Below are 17,744 nucleotides of genomic sequence, written 5' to 3' on the forward strand. Positions count from 1 at the left end.
TGTTTACATGCTTAGTACATCATCCCAAGCATTTTTATTAGTCAGTCCTCTTGCCAACCCTGAAAAAATAGGTATTATCTAGACTTTACAAAGAAATTACAACTGAGAAATATTGTATTCTTTCCAAGTCAGAGAGCTAGTACAATGTGTTAAACTTTCTCCCATGAAAATCTAAGTCTACAAATAAGGATTCTAGCCATTCATTCTATTATTTCACTTAAAAATGCCAATCAATAACTATCATGACCTCCTCCCACACACAAGCACCACCAGTGAGTTTCTGACTAGGCTTGTGTCTGGGAATTCAGTGGAACTTTTCCACTGGCTGTATCAGTCATTATCCCTCTTCCAACTGAGATTATCCCCATGTCATTCTGCACTCTAGGACCAACTATTTATTTCAGTATTGCCTTTTAAGTACTAGCACTACAGCCAACTTAACCAATAATAGGACTACTGTAAAATGAACCAAAGATAAGTCTAGCTCTTTCCATATTTGTAATAGTATGTCTTTGATCAGTGTCTTAGTCAGGGTTTCTATTGCTGTGAAGAGACACATGATCACAGCAACTCTTATAAAGAAAAATATTTAATTGGGGTGGCTTACAGTTTCAGAGATTTAGTCCATTATCATCATGGTGTGACATGGTGGCATGCAGGCAGACATGGTGCTGGAAAAGGAGCTTGGAATCCTACAGCTTGACCCAAAGGCAACAGTAAGTGGTTTGAGACACTGGATGTGACTTGAGCATATATGAGACTTCAAAGTCTACCTCCAGTGACACACTTCCTCCAACAAGGCCATATCTACTCCAACAAGCCACATCTCCTAAAAGTGACACTCCCTGTGAGTTATGAGGGCCATTACATTTAAACTACCACAGTCAGTTTTGGTGAATATTCTTACTCATTTCCTAAACCTCTAGACTCAAACACAAAGCAGCATTCCATACTCAAATTTCTTAATGTATCTCCACGTAAACCTAACTTGACCAGCCACACCTTCCCTAAGGGAAAAAATATCAGCCATTACAAAGTTCCACAAAACTTCCATCTACTCAGCTTTCAAACTTCTTCCTATTCCCTAAAACTAACCTTATTCTGTAAAGAACTAAATCCTTCTAGAACAGTGAAGCACTCTTACTGATAGCTCCTCTCTCCTTCTTTCCTGAAAATCAAAAGCCATACTTCAATTCTAAAGTAAGTATACAATGTGTGTAAATAATGTCTACCAAGTGAGAGCCATCAAGCAAGAAGCACTTATAAAAGGTCGACTTGAAGTCATGTTGGAAAAGATGTGCTGGCTAGTTTTATGTAAACACGACACAAGCTAGAGATATCTTAGAGGAAGGAACCTCCATAAGATCAGGTTGCAGGCAAACCTACAGGACAATTTTTTAATTGATATACATGGGTCAAAGTCCAGCCCATTGTGGGTGATACAGTCCCTGGGCTGGTGGTCCTGGGTTCTATAAGAAAGCAGGCTGAACATTCCCCATGGGGGGATACTCCCTTAACCTAGAGATAGGAGGAAGGGCCTAAGCTTTACTCCAAATGACTTGACAGATTTTGATGATCCCTCCTGGAAGACCTCACCCTCCCTGTGGAGTGGGTGGGGAATGGGATGGGAGGGGTGATGGGGGGCATGGGAGAATGGGAGGGAGAGGGAACTGGGGTTGATATGTAAAATAATAAATAAAAAAAAAAAAGAAAGAAAGCAGGCTGAGCAAGCCATGGGGAAGCAAGCCAGTAAGCAGCATCCCTCCATGGCTTCTGCATCAGCTTCTGCCTCCACGTTCCTGCCCTGCTTCAGTTCCTATCATGACTTTCTTTGATGATAAATTGTAATGTGGAAATATAAGCCTAATAAACCCTTTCATCCTCAAGTTGCTTTGGTCATGGTTTTCATCACAGTAACACTAAAAGGCAAAAATGGTCATCAGAAAAACACAATTTTCCTTATTTTTCTCTTAAAGTCTCCCCTTGCTTCATTGTCTTTGAATGTGCTTATATTTTACTACAGTATACACATCTCAAATGAGTATCATCAGTCTTTAGAAATATCTCTTTAGCTGTTGTTTAGGTCAACAGTGTCTTGTCCAAAACTCTTTGAGCACAAAGTTAAAGAGGTGAAACTGATATTAAATTTGTGATCAGGGTATTTCTCCATGTTTCTTCATACCTAGTATACTCATAAGTTCATCACATATTTACCAGTTATGGCAGTTGCTCTGGGGAGCATGAATTGGAGACATCATTCCTAATCTTATAATGTTTATACTAAGGAATCAAAAGTATAGACATGGCCCCAGCACTCGGGAGGCAGAGGCAGGCAGATCTCTGTGAGTTTGAGGTCAGCCTTATTTACAGAGTGAGTTCCAGGACAGACAAGACTACACAGAGAAACCCTGTCTCAAAAACCAGAAGAGGAGAAAAAGAAAAGAATTAAACCTGGCCATATCATGGAATGTGTAAAAGAGCATGAAGCATGAACAGAAAGCAAGCAAGTCATGAGAGACACCTGAGTGCTATGTACACTGGGCAAATCCCTTAACCTCCTGCAAGGAGTCACTTTCACCATCCCTAAAAGAGACAAATAGTACCTCTTCAAAGGAGTGATGAGAGAATTAAATGAAGCTTTATGTGCTGGCTTACATTTGTAATCGCAGCAATGAGGAAGATAATCACTGCAGGTTTGAGGCCAGCCTCACCTACATAAGTTCCAACTGAGCCCTGCACCCTCCTCACTCCCAGAACAACAAATTAAATCTTAAATGAAAGCCAGGTGTGGTGGTACCTGATGGCAGAGGCAGAATAAGGAGGTTCAAGACCACCTTCACTTACAGTGAATTCAGGGCCAGCCTGTTACATGACTGAGAATGTCCACTTCTCTGTTTTAAGCCACCCTATGGAAATAACAAACTGAAACTTACCAACCACTACCTCAGCAAACTTGGAAGAAGACCCTATGGGAATCCTTGAGCTAGACCCACAGGGCTAAGCTACACTCAGATTTCTAGCCTTTGGTAGCAATACTGATTGAAAATGCTTTAGTTTTGAGAAAACTTTGACACAGCAACAACACGACAACTGAAAAGAAAAAATATTAAAACAGAATGAAGAGGGCAGAAAATAAAAAGTCAAAAACACTAGATTACTAAATTAGGAAAACTTGTTAGGTCCTGGAAAGCAAAAATAATGACGCTGTGACATGTCTATACAGTAGTGGCATTCAAACCAATGTGTTAAGACTGCCCAAGACATGGCCTAGACAGATGGCTCAGCAGTTAAGAGTACTGACTGCTCTTCCAGAGCACCCAGATTCAATGCCAGCACTCACATGGCAGTTCGAAACTGTTTTAAATTTTGAGTATTATGAAACAAAAACATCTGTAAGTGAGAAACTTTGAAAAGGCAAACTGTGCTCCAAGAGGAACACAATGAGGTGCAGTGAAGATAAGGTACATTCACTTAAATGTCATTCACGTACGGTTCCTGCACGCCAAGCCTACAGTGCACACATACGAGAAGCTACTCCTCTCAGAAAGTTTGGGCGGGAAAGCAAAGTGTAGTTACGATACCTGCTGTCTTGGTGTGTTAAGCAACAGAATAAAACAGAGACAAATAAATTGCCAGACTCCAGCGTTCGGGCCACCGCTACCCACGCGCTCGGTTCCCAGGACCTTTCGCGCAGCCCTGGGCAGGAAGGCAGGGAGGGAGGACAGCCTGCCCCAGGCAGGCGCCACAGCCCACGAGTGCCGGGCAGACTGGGCCAGGGCTAGCCACGAGAAGCTCACTGAACCGCGCCCCGGCCTCGGCTTCCATAGCGACAGCATAACATACCTTGGACCCGCCAGCGCTACCACTTCCAGACATCTCCCACACTCGCGGCTGCCCCCTTGTACTCGCCGCCCCTTCCGGATTCCATTAGCTCCGGAAGCCGCCCCCTCGCGCGCTCCGCCCCCTCCGGGAGCTGCCCCTCAGTGCCCCGCCCCTCCGGGAACCTTGGCTAGGGTTCCACAGGCTTAGGATGGGTTTTCTTCAAGTTTAGATGCCCCAGGGCCCAGCTCTCCAGCAGGATCAACAGAGGGCGCTGCTCTCTGGCAGGATCAAGTTGTCATATTTGTTTTCTTTCTTTTTTTTTCCTCCCTCCCTCCCTCCCTCTCTCTTTCTTGGTTTTTTTTTTTTTTTTTTTTTTTTTTTTGGTTTTTGAGACAGGGTTTCTCTGTATTGCTTTTGGAGCCTTCCTGGAACTGGCTCTGTAGACCAGGCTGGCTTCAAAATCACAGAGATCCGCCTGCCTCTGCCTCCTGAGTGCTGGGATTGAAGGTGTGAACCACCAATGCCCAGCTAAGATGTCATATTTCAAACTGTGTTGTGTGGAGCAACAATGAACCATAAAATAAAAACCCCAAGTAGACTAGAATTCAACAATAATTAGCAAATTAGTAATAAAATGTTAGTAAGCCCAAGAAAGAACTTCCCTAACTAATGAGAAAAAATTCACAAGTATCAAGGGACAAAGATTATCGATATTTAAAAAGATTTCAGGAACTTTAGTTGGATTTGTTATAGTTTATTTCACATAGTATGGATCTGAGGTGACGTCAGAGAAATTAATTCTTGTTTCTAGACGCTGGTTCAGAGATCATCTAATTTGGAAGAAGCACTTATTCCTTGGATGTTTTGATCATACTTGTTAATGGGTGCTTTGAGACTATTTCAAACCAACAGGAAGGACAGCTGGTACTTAAGTGGAAACTGGATTAACAGCAGAGCCTGTAAAGATTTCTATTATCGAAAAAAATACTAAATCATTCATTGTTGAGACTGTGTTGGCATGGGACTTGAGAGAAACTGGCTTACAGAGGAAGACTCTAAAGATATATATGAAAGAAAAATACTAAATAATTTGCACTGTTGAAAAAGTGTTGGCATGGACAAAGGAAAGGATTCTCAGAAAGCTGTATTCACAAATGTATACAGAATGGAGCTTAGAACCATAGGTCCAAAGACAAACAGAGTGGGAAACCCTCACTAGCAAATTAAAGAGACTGCTAAAAGTGAAGCAGTTTTTAATATACCACTATGCAAAAAGGTACTCCAGCATAAGAAAAAAGAAAAAGGGCAAAAGGACAGAATGCTGATATACTGACTTGGCCTAAGACTGGATTTTCTGTCTGCTTTGGTTTTGTTTAGTTTTTTTTGTTTTGTTTTGTTTTTTGTTTTTTTGTTTTTTTTTTTTTTTTTTTGAGACAGGGTCTCTCTACATAGGTCTGGTTGTCTTAGAACTATGTAGACCAGGCAGGCTTCCAACTCATAGAGTGCTCACAGAATGCTGCTGCCTCCCAAGTGCTCAGATATTTGCTGTTTACTACCATACCTGGCAAAGCAATTTTTTTTTTTAATCCCTAGTTGCAAGAAATTTCTTCCCTCCTTTTCCCACAGTCTGATTCTTTAGAGAATTTCAGTCTTCACATTCTTCTAGCATGGCACCTTTCCCAGGATCCCCATCCTACTGGTTCAGGGTGCAATGCCTTATCTAATGACTACTCCCCAGCTTGAAAGTACCTTCATTTCTGATGTGGGCCCAGTCACATAGCCTGGAGAGCTAAGACAAGCAGACACCACCTGCCATCTGGGGCAGAAGGGGGTCTAGCATGTCCTGCTTATCTTGCAACCCTTTGATAAGCTCTAAGTGCACCTCATATTGAAAGTTTACTACAAGGATTTATTTCTAGCATTGAATTCAAGGTTAGCAATAGTGAGTTCAAGGCTATCCTGGGCTACATGAAGATAAAAACTAAGTTTAGTTTCTTCTTCAAATGTACTTTTTTGTCTTTCTAGAAATGTGTAGTTTTGCTGTTGCATTTGTACTCCATCTGTAGCCCTGCTCCAATGTTAAGCTGTCATTTCCTCTTATAAAATTTTTATTTGATGAGTATTTCTGCTCAAGCTTTTGTAGCTACAGATTTGAATCTGAAGGGAACCTGCAGGAGTTGAAATGTGTCAATTCTGTGTCTCATTGCAAAGAGCTGGACCACAGATATGTAGTTAGAAATACAAATATACAAAAATTATAATAGTCTACACTAAAACTGGAAGTACTCCCAAGAATGAGAGTGAGTGAGTTAAAAGAACAAAATGCACTTCAAAAGCATTGTGCCTGGCACCTCATGACTCTTTATTGGACACCCACATAGTCCCCTCCCACTCCAATATTCATACAGTTTGGTTTTTCTTGAGGATACTCACTTTGTTGTGTGAGACCAGGAGAGGGGTGAGTTCTTGCCTCTCTCTTCCTATTGATTTCTTCTATATGTTAATAATTATACAGCTTTCTCAACTATAATCTCCTGCCATAATTTCCTCCTGAAAGTTATGACCCCAAAAATCTTTCTGGGAAGCACAATTATGATAAGCCAGTCTTATATAACCAAACGCACACTGATGAGAGACACAGTCTCTGCCTAAGGAAGACCACTAAACTCCCTACCTTATCTGTTGGTTGTAAAAGAGAATTTGTATTTTCTGTAGAAGGAAATAGTTGGAATCAGAGAGAGTTTAGTTTGAAATAGTTGCATATCCTAGGAGACACAAATTTTACAAGATAAAATACAGGGTTTAAGCAAGAATAACATCATTATGTAGACTGATAATCCAATAAAAGCAGAGATCAAGTCGGGCATTGGTGGTGCATGCCTGTAATCTCAGCACTCAGGAGGCAGAGGCAGGAGGATCTCTGTGAGTTCAAGGCCAGCCTGATCTACACAGCAAGTTCCAGGACAGGCTCCAAAGCAATACAGAGAAACCTAGTCTCAAAAAACAAATGAAAGAGAGAGAGAGACAGAGAGACAGAGAAATCAAAAAAAACTGTGGCTATGTTCATTTCAGAATAGTCATTCTTTATACCTTGTTCTCTGGCTGTAGTTATTTTAAAAATATGGCATGTAGGATTGGAGAGATGACTTGGAAGCTAAATGTACTTGTTGTTCTTGCAGAGGACCCAGGTTTGGTTGCCAGTACCCACATCAAGCATAATAACCATCTTCATTTCCATAGGATCCAATGGACTCCGTGGGCACTGCATACATGTGGTACACAGACACATAAGCAGAAATAAAACTTTAAGGAAAAACCAATAAAGGGATCAACACAGCTTGCCTGGAATCCCCTGGTTCTATTGAATCTGGAATTTGACTTCAATTCCTCTGCACTGTTCATAGGTGGGCCAAGGTAGAGCTTAAATTTGTATCACATCTGGAACTGTTGAGATAGCCCATACAAAAGATTTAATGGGGATATAAGACCTGAATTATTTTTGTCTCTTTTTACAGTCTAGATTTTTGTTTCTGTGCTTTGTCTTACTATTATAAACTTTTTTAAACTCTACTTTCTGCTAGGTGTTGAAGATCATGTTGGTAACCAAAACTAACCATTTCTCTTTTTAAAGACAGTTAAGGTTCTTTGGGGGTTACTAGGAGGAGTTAGAAGAAACCCCCTGATTCCTTTAGTCTCCTTACTAGTTATGCCATCACTAGGGTCAAAGTCTTGATGGCCATACACCTCTCTTGGAAATACTGCAGGATTTTCTTCTGTGTTGACCTTCCTATTTCCATAATACATGCTGGCTAGAGTCCAACACCTAGGGTATCCATGGCCTCTATGATCAAGAAGATAAGTAAATCATCAAAGTTGCAGAATGCTTTGAGAGATGCCCCATCATTCCCTGGGACTAAAGCTAGAAACGAAGGTCAAAATATCAGCTGTCCTTTTAGCTTTTTTATCCTCATTGGTTTAGACTCTGATTGTGGTTGTTGAACACCAAGAAGGTCAGTTTTAACAGTACTAAAGTGTAAATTGTGCTTTAAAATCTAGCTGTTATATAAAGCTTAGAAATATTGACATAGATAATTGTTAAACCTTTAGTAAGTCTATTAAGACTTTTTTTAAAATTGTAAGTCTGGCACTCAGAGAAACAGTAAGCAACTGTCAGAATAAAAAAACACAAAAATTGTAGTAAGATATTTCCTTTGTCTCCTTCTATGGCACTGACCACGCCCATTGGGGGGTGGCAGAAGTGACCTGTGGAAGGAGGTCTGAGGAAGAGCCAGGGAACGCTCTCTTGTTGGTGGGACTCGGAGAGGAGAGCATCCGGTGGAACTTGCTGGTGTTCAACTGTCTAGGTTGTAAGTTATTTCTCCCTGAATAAACATCTATTCGGCCTATTTGTTTATCCTGATCCTTATTTAACCACAATAAAAAAAATCTTTATTTATAAAAGCACATTGTGATAATTTGAATGAGATGCTACCCAAAGTCTCAGGCATTTGAACACTTGGGCCCAGTTTGTGATGCTACCTGGGAGTTTTAGGAGGAGGTCTTGTTGGTAGAGTCATGTCCTCCTGGAAGCAGACCCAAGCCACTCTCTGTGCTCTGTTTATGGTTCAAAATGTGAGTTCTTGAACTCTCCTCAGAGAAGCTTGTTTGTGAAAGTAGATGGTAATTAACACAGGCCCTCACTGGATAATATGCAGTGAGAGTCTTTGAAGCACTCAACCCTAATCAGAATGCTTTTACCAAACCTCCCCACCAGGCTCCTGGATGTAAGTGGAAGAAGAAGCAGAAGCAATATAACAGCCAGAGGTAGTGGATGATTCCAGGGAAACAGGACTGACCACATATGAACACAGAATCATTAACATTATGTACAATACCCCCACAAGTGCAAGCCAGACAAAATCCCAGCAGAGAGAAGGAAATGTGGGAACAAAATTACACCCCTAAAGACGTTCTTGTGATTCGTACCTCCAGGGAGAGAGAAAATCAGTTTTCTCCAATGGAATGATACAGAGTAGATCAACCATTCTCCAGGGAAGGCCCAATGCCCTAGAGCTGCTGACCAACACAGGACAGACACTGTGTTTTGGTATGCTTTTTTGTTTGTTTTGGATTGGTTTGTTTAACTGTTTGTTTTGATTTTCAGGGTTTTTTTTTTTTGCAAGGGGGGAGAGCACACACAGGAGGGGGAAGAAAGCATGAAGGAGGGTGGGTAGGGAACCTTTGGACTAGTTAGGCATGGAGAAAATATAACCGAGATCATTGTAGGAAAAAATTTTAAACCAATAAATGCAAAAAGAAAATAAGCACATGCTCAGTTTACTCTCCAGCCCCCAGGCCTGCTGCCATGCTGACTGCTTCCCCACAGGGTTAATTGCAGTGGTCTAAATGAGAAGGGCCTCAAAAGATCATACATTTGAATACTTGGTCCCCAGTTAGTGGACCTGTATGGGGAGGATTGAGGTGGTAGGCTTTGATGTTTCAAAAGCTCATACCAGGCCCATTCTAAGGTTCTCTGCCTACAACTTATAGATCAGGTGTGAACTGTTATCTATTGTTTCAATGCCATGCTTTCTTGTCTGCCACCATGCTGCCTGCCATGATGTCCATGGACTAACCTCTGAAACTGTAAGCAAGCCTAATAAAATGCTTTCTTTTATAAGTTGTCTTAATTATAGTGTCTCCTCACAGCAATAGAACTGTAACTAAGAAAGTAATGAACATAATCTTCTATAAACATAAGCCCAAACAAATTTTTTGCTTTATAAATAGCTTTGTGTTTTATCACAACAGAAGTAACTAAAACAGAAATTAGAACAAGAAGTGGGGTATTGCTGTGTCCTACCTGATAATACTGAGTTTTAGAGGAATGCAGAAGGATTTGAAACTTTGAATTAGAAACAGTTTAACATTATAAGTGGAACTTAATGGGCCATCCTAGTAGTACTGAGAGCAGTGAGGACAACAGAGACTTTAGGTTCCCAGAGAAACATTAGCATCTGGGCTACAGACCATTCTTGTGATATTTGGCAAAGAATGTGGCTGCTTTTTGCCCTGGTTCTAAGAACTTGCCTGTGGCTAAACATAAAAGTAATACATAAATTTCTTTGGTCAAGAAGATTTCAAGACAGCCAAATATTGATCCTGACATATGATTATTACTAATCATTGATTCAGGTCTACAATGAAAAAGAGCAAATGGGGAAAAAAAGGAAAAAAAAAAAGAAGAACACTGACAAAATTTGCTTGGGTTGGAAGAAAGACTGTAATTGCTAAAGAGATAATCACCATTAAGAACTGCCTTAATTTGTAATGGAATAAATGGAAAGTGTCCTCAGGCAGGCCCCCTACTCACCTAAGCTTCCAAATAATAAAAGGGAAAGGGCTAAGGACTTCCTTGCTGGAAAAAAAAAAAAAAAGCTGCTGCAAATATGGTTCACAAGGAAGAGGATTCATCACAAAATGACAACTAGACTTGGCTGTATTGTCCACATGGCCAGGATTCAGTCAAGAATATCTTCCCTTGAAGTGTGTGGCAGAGGAGTCCCATTGTGATGACCCTGAGAGGACAAAAGTCCCTGAGAGACAATCGTGTAAATCTGTGAGGTGAAGCCTGGGTTGTATTGAAGACACCAAGATTTTGGAAACTGTAGCATTAAATTGTTATGAAAATATCTCTTACATTCAAAGAGATTGGAACTTTTGCTGGACTTCACAGGCAAGTTAGTAATATACCTTAAGGTCATATAAGACTTAAGGTTTATATCCTTCTTTGTAGTCAGCCTGTTTGTTTAAGATAATACTGTTACTGCTCCATGTTACCGGCTATTACAGCCTAAGCTAATGCATAGTTTTAAGCAAAAGTTATGTACTTTTCCATGCCTCTAGCTCAGAGTAATAAATGAGTGCATGTGTTCATTGTGGTAACTGCTGAAAGTAACAAACAAATCAAATGTTACCTTATACAAGAACTATTCACCATGAATGCTGAAATCAATATAGAGAGCCTGTTTGCAGCAATGCTTACAGTATGTTTTGTTGCCGAGGTCAGTTGAAAAGATGCTGTTAAAGATTTCTATTAAGTATCCCTTGTTCTTTTCCTATGTGATGCCCTCTGTGCTTTCAATAAATGACAGCCAAAGCCTTTGTGAGGGACACAAGCAGCAGGCACAGGTCAGATACACATAAGAGACAGACCACAGAAATACCAAAAGCCACTAGCTGAAAGATACAGGGAGAGAAATGAATAATTCAAACTTGGGCTCATTCTTGGTCAAATTACTCCAAGAGGAAGTGCTTTGTTTCCTTTCCTTAATGTAGCATCAGTGCATTTTGGTGCCTCAGAGTCTACATCTAATGTGTTTAAATGGCATAGGAGATGTCAGAACCATGAGGTGTCTACCAAGGAGAACAGTATACAACGCATACCAGTCCAAGAGAGAAAGGTGTGCCACAGAGAGCAAAATAGAAGGGGCAGAGCCATCTAATCCTTTTGACACCAGACATGAAGCTACAAGATTAGCCATTTTTCCTTGCTGGGTTTTAGTGTTACCTTGTTTCAGTATTCTCTCGCCCTGCCACCATTCCTTCCATTTGAAACAGTAATGTATATTCTGTGCTATGTGTTGGAAGTATGACAGTTAACAGATTGACTTATGTCTCAGGAGAGACTTTAGGACTTTGATATTTTTATGAGTGCTGAGGCTGTGAAAGACTATGGGGAGTTTTGAAGTTAAACTAAATAAATCTTACATTATGATATGGCCATGAGGTTATAAGGGCCAGGAAGTGAATGTGATGATTTGAATGAAATGTCCTCGATAGTTTGGGACATGTTAATAGTTGATCCCCAGTTGGTAGAACTGGAGGTCTAGGAGGTGTGACCTCAGAAAGAGGTGTGCCACTGGCAGTGAACTTTGAGAATTTAGATAATGGTCATTTTGAGTTACTCTGTCTGTTTCTTGCTTGTGATTCAAGGTGTAAGCTCTCAGCTACTCTAGCTGCCATTCCTGATACTTTCCCATGATGGTGACATACCCCAAAAAAACTCTCTATAAATTCCCTTATTCATAATGTTGTAGTACAACAGTAGGAAAGTAACCAATACACATAGTAATTACTTAAGAAAAGTTATAAGCACAGGACTAGTTCATTGTTCCAATTTTAGGATTCTAGGAAATAAGAGCAATCATTCAAGAGAAGGACTGTATCTTAGAGCAGGGATCACTACATCTGGGGAATCCATCTAGGGGGTTCTGTATACCACTTGTAGAATCATAGTTGAGACAATGAACAAGAAAATAGACATCTTGCCTAAAATTGTTCACTTACATATACTATTGAAGTTTTGTTTTAAAACTTTAATTACTCTATGAACTAAAAGGAAAGTGGGCTAATATGACAGTTTTAATTAATATGTCCATTTTTATAAACTGATTTAATATTGTATAAACATTTCATAAACATAAGTATATATAATTATATTTACATATAGCCAGATAAAAGGATAGATTTTGAAATTATTATTTTGTTTCACTTGCCAATTTTATGTTTGACTGTTGTTCAGTATGGTAGTTTGAATGTAATTGGCCCCCATGAACTCATAGGGAGTGGCATTATTAGGAGGTGTGGCTTTGTTGAAGTGGCTATGGCCTTATTGAAGGAATTGTGTCATGGTAGGGACAGACTTTGAGGTCTCTTGCTTAAGTTTCACTCAGTGTCAGAGTTCATTTCCTGTTACCTTCTAATCAAGATGTAGCCAGCACCATGTCTGCCTGCACGCCACCAGAACCCCACCATGATGATAATGGACTGAACCTCTGAACTGTAAGCTGCCACATCAGTTAAATGTTTTCCTTTATAAGAGTTGCCCTGGTCATGGTGTCTCTTTACAGCAATAAAAATCCTAAAACAATTAGATTATATTCTAATGGCATTAGAAATCCTTACTCAAAACTCTGTACTTTTAAATATATGACTTTTTTAACATAAAGAAAAATTTTATTTTCAAGTTAGGAGAAAATTATTACCTTTTTTTAATTACTACCTTTTTATTATTCGGTTTAAACTGTACAAAATATGAACCCTGGAAAACAAAAATAAAATAAGAACCATATTTTTGAAAAGGAAAGCATGGTTTTTATTTATTTTATTTTTCATTGCTTTTTATTTATTTATTTTTTTCTGTTTTGTTTGTTTTGGTTTGTTTTTTTTTTTTAGCTCTGTGAGTTTGAGGCCAGCCTGGATTACAGAGTGACTTCCAGGACAGTTAGGGCTGTTACATAAGAGAGAGACCCCATTGAAGAAACCAAAAGGAAAAAAAAAAATCATTCTGAGTTTCTGTCCCAACATTCTGCTTCTGCCATAAACAGTTTTGTATTGTGGGAGACTGTTACTTTTTCAATCTTTAGCCATCTTGGTGGCTGTTCTTGGTTGTGACATCATATACTTATAGCAGAAAGATAGTAACTACTAAAGAAGCAAAAACAATCTTTAGAGTTGATCAACTTGAGGCCTCCAGTTGCTTTGGAAAGTTGAAAGTACATACTGACATACATACAGATTCTGAATGTGACCAGACAGAGCACAGTGAAATTGGTCATTCTTACCAACAGCTTCCTGGCTTTGAGATATACCATGTTGGCCAAAACTAATATCTGTCACAACACTGGCAATACTACTGAATTGGGAACAGTGTGAGAAAAATACTGCAGAGTCTCTATACTGGTTACCACTGATTCAGGTGATTGTTAGAAGGATGCCAGAATAGACTGATAAAAATTAAGCCACAAAACTTAAATTAAAATTTCCTAGATCTTGCTTAAAAACAATTCCTGAAAAAGAAAATCATAGAAATTGATAAAATATTTTAATACAGTATGTGTGTGTGTGGCTTTTCTGATTCTGTGATAAAATACCATGAAGAGAAGCAACTTTTAGAAGGAAAAGTTTATTTTGGGTTATGGTTCCAAAAGCAAAGAGTCTATAATGGTGTGGGGGAGGGAGGGTGGGTGTATAGGAATGTCCCATAGCTCATGTGTTTGAACGCTTGGCCTATAGGGAATGGCACTATTAGGAGGTGTGACCTTCTTGGAGGAGGTGTGTCATTGTGGGGGTGGGCTTTGAGGTCTACCATGCTCAAGCTTCCTTCAATATGACACTCAGACTATTGCCTGTTGTCTGAAAGATATAGGACTCTCAGCTACTTCTCCAGCATCATGTCTGCCTGCATGCTGCCATGTTGCACCATGACAATAATGGACTGAACCGCTGAACTGTAAGCAGCCACTCCAATCAAATGTTTTCCTTTATAAGAGTTACCATGGTCATAGTGTCTCTTCACAGCAATAGAAGCATTAAGCAAGACAGTGGGCAAGGAATTGTAGTAGGAGTCCAAGGCAGGAAGATAAACGATCACATTTCAGATTCTCAACCACACACACGAAACAGACTGAGAGAAAGAGAGGAGGCTTTAAACTCTCAAAGTCAGGCTCTGTTGATGTGCTTCCTGCAGCAAGGCTGTCACTTCCTCTGTAACTTCCCACTGGGACTAAGAGTCCAAATACATGTACCTGTTAGGACATTATCATTCTTTTTAACAACTCACTGATTCTAATTAGCTTTGCTCACATGCACACAATGTGTGCATCTGCAGAAGCCACAATGCCCCTCCCCTAGCAACCATCAACTGTCATTAGTTCCTCAGGTAGGGGCTGGACAACAGAGGCTCCTCCCTCACCCATGATGGGACTTTTACTGGCTTAACACTGTGCAGGTAACCACTGCTGAGGTGATTGATGAGCATATTCACAATTTCACATCATCCTCTAGCTCCTACATTCTTTATACTCCCTCTTCAAAGATATTCCCTGAGCCTTGAGGGGAAAGATTTACCAGTGGGCACATCTTGTCTGGCAGGTTTAGTGCTGGCATATTTCAGATCAACTTTAGGGTAAAACCATTTATGACTTTCTCTGCCAATAGGACCATAGCATCTTCAGTTCCAGTTTGATTTCTCATTTCCTGTAACACCAAGATGTGTTGTGACTTCAGCACTATGATTTAATCATATAGTTATAGTGTCCAACCAAGAGCAATAATCATACCACATATTGTTTGGGGACCTTTAGGTGCCTCCCTTGCCAATAATTAACAGGTATTACTCCCTGCATGCATGGTGCCTAATTCGTAGTCCAGTTGCCAAGTACCACCAGCTTAGTGACCACTACCCTATTATGATTGATACCCAGCTCCGCAGTCTCTGAGCCAGCCTGACCTCACTGCTGCATGGTCAGCTGCAGCTGCTGAATGCCTGGGCATCACCCTTCCTGTGTTGTGCCCTAGCAGTGGTGGCCAAGAAGACCCACACTTGTGGCAAGCACCATGTAAATATGAGTAACATCAGCCAGGCAGACCACAGCAAGGCCACCCTGACAGCACTCATCACGAAAATTCTAGCCAAGGCATGTAGAGTGGAGTTAAGTTCAAGAGGTGCAGGGAGATAGACAGTACCCCAGAGGAGCAAGCATGGAGTATCACCATGAATGCAGCTTCTGGGGAGTACAGCACTGCTGCCTGGCATGACACCCACACAGATGGCCCCGATCACAAGATTATGCTAAAAATATGGTCACAGACACTGCCCCTCTTGATGACTGCATCCTAGTGGTGGCAGCTAAGGATGGACCCATGCCCCAGACCCAAAAGTTAAACAGATTGGGGTGAAGCATTTTGTGGTATATATGAACAAGGCAGATGCTGTCAAGGACTTAGAGACCAGGACTTGGAGACTGTGGAGTGAGTAGAGCTGGAGATGCAGGAGCTTCTCACTGAGTTTGGATATAAAGGAGACACCAGTCATCATAGGCTCAGCTCTCTGTGCCTTTGAGCAACATGATCCTGATCTAGGTGTGAAGTCAGTGCAGAAACTGCTGGATGCTGTGGACCCTTATGTCCCCATGCCTACCGAAGACATGGAAAAAAAAACCCTTTCTGCTCCCTGTAGAATTGATTCACTCTATTTCTGGCTGGAGCACAAAGGTGACAGGTACATCAGAGTGTGGCATTTTGAAGAAGGGAGACAAGTGAGAGTTGCTGGGGTACAACAAGAACATTTTCACTGATGACAGCATTGAGATGCTCCACAAGAGGGCTAGAGGGCTGAGGTAGGCGGTAACTCAGGATCTGAGGCAGGGTTTGGTCATAATGTGCCTGGCTCCATCCTGGCTCACCAGAAGATGGAGGCTCGGGGTTACCTCAGCAAGAAAGAGGGTGGCCGGCCACAAACCCTTTCTTTCTCATTTCATGTCTGTCATGTTTTCCTTGACTCTGGACATGGCCTGTCTTGTAATCTTGCCTCCAGGGAAGGAACTTGCCATGTCTGGAGAAGACTTGAAGCTCATCCTAGTCTTGCAGCAGCCCATGATCTTAGAGAAAAGGCAGTGTTTCACCTTGAGGGATGGCAACAAGATCTTTGGCACTGGTCCTGTCACTGATATACCAGCCATAACTGAGGAGGACAAGAACATCAGATGGAGCTGAGTCTGAACTTCTGTTCATGACATTGAGCTTAGAGCTGTCCTGGTCATTGTTCTGTCCTGTGGAGACAAGCTGAATGCAAGCAGGGTATAACTACACAAATTTCTCCTGCTCACAAGGAATGGCCTGCCAGGAGAGACAGCAAAGAAACTGTTCCATGAATAATTTAAAAAAATAAATAAAAGAGGCATTCACACTTGGCACTAATATTTGTATTTAATTACACACGTCTGCTTGGGAGTACCTCTGTTTAAGTGTTATATATGTATGTGTGTATATGTGCATATGTATGTGTGTATACATATATGCACACACAAATACACACACACACACACACACACACACACATATATATATCTGAGAGAGAGAGAGAGAGAGAGAGAGAGAGAGAGAGAGAGAGAGAGAGCAAATGGTAGTCAGAGAACAACTTGCAGATTGGTTCTTTCCTTCCACTATGTGGGGTCCAGGTAGGCTAACTGCAGATCTCCTATCCCATCTCTCTCCTCCAAATGTAAAACCCAGGCTCACCCCAAGCTCTGCAGCAGACCACCTGCTGTGACTTACTCTTACTCTCTACCCCCTTCTCCAGTGATTACACAGATCTTCTCTCCAGATTTTCTTTACCCCACTCATTGTTTTATTTCAGTCCCCAACATCAAAAGGTATATTACCTGGGAAACTGCAGGCCACCTCCACCTGTGAAGCTGGAGGGCTAATTATAGATCTTTACCTCTGCCTCCATCTCTCCAAGTCCAATAATCCTATGTCATCCCTAGCAAGCTCTATAGCAGACCTTGCTGTGGTTTCTCCTTGGTCTCTGTCCCCATTCCTAGGAGACTAAGCAGATTCTCAGGGAACCCCTGCTTTCCTCCCCTTTGCAGACTCACCAAGCTCCCCTGCTTCCATTCCTAAATGTCTGCTCCCAATACCTACAAACACATTTTACCTGGCCTCACTTATCAGGATCACAGGAGAATTTCCAAAAAGGCAACAGGCAACCACCACACTTTCCTAAGAACCAGGGAGGGCAACAGAAGCCAAAGAACAAAATACCCACCCAACAAATACTAGGCCAGATATGAGCACCTGGAATTAAAAAATTCAGAGACCCAAATGCCTAGATGCCAGTGTAAAAATACACTAACAGCTAGGATAAAATATCTCCACTTGAGCCCAACAACCTTACCACAGCGAGCCCTGAGTTTTGCAACATAGCTGAAGCACAAAAAATTAAAAGGCCTTAAAATAACTTTTATGGATATGGAAGAAGTTCTAAAAGAGGATATTAATAAATCCTTTAAATAAGCAGTGGTCCTTAACCATCCTAGCACTGTGATCCTTTCATACAGTTCCTCATGTCATGGTGA

At 41.0% G+C, this 17,744-nt stretch overlaps 1 protein-coding gene and 1 pseudogene across 2 annotated transcripts in view; one reads left to right on the top strand and one right to left on the bottom strand.

Moving 5' to 3' along the window:
* Spidr (scaffold protein involved in DNA repair) overlaps nucleotides 1–3,886 on the bottom strand; it is a 217,360-nt gene extending 213,474 nt beyond the window's left edge. For both annotated transcript variants that reach the window (XM_051190979.1, XM_051190978.1), the window contains exon 1: nucleotides 3,844–3,886. In XM_051190979.1, coding sequence (XP_051046936.1) covers nucleotides 3,844–3,876 — 33 coding nt within the window. In that variant the 5' untranslated portion in view covers nucleotides 3,877–3,886. The remainder of the gene's footprint in view (nucleotides 1–3,843) is intronic.
* Nucleotides 3,887–13,476: 9,590 nt separating this feature from the next.
* On the top strand, nucleotides 13,477–16,380 carry LOC127227032 (elongation factor Tu, mitochondrial-like; annotated as a pseudogene).
* The last annotated feature ends 1,364 nt before the right edge of the window (nucleotides 16,381–17,744 follow it).

This window comes from Phodopus roborovskii, unplaced genomic scaffold, assembly GCF_943737965.1.
Source record: "Phodopus roborovskii unplaced genomic scaffold, PHOROB, whole genome shotgun sequence".
NCBI classification, from domain to species: domain Eukaryota; kingdom Metazoa; phylum Chordata; class Mammalia; order Rodentia; family Cricetidae; genus Phodopus; species Phodopus roborovskii.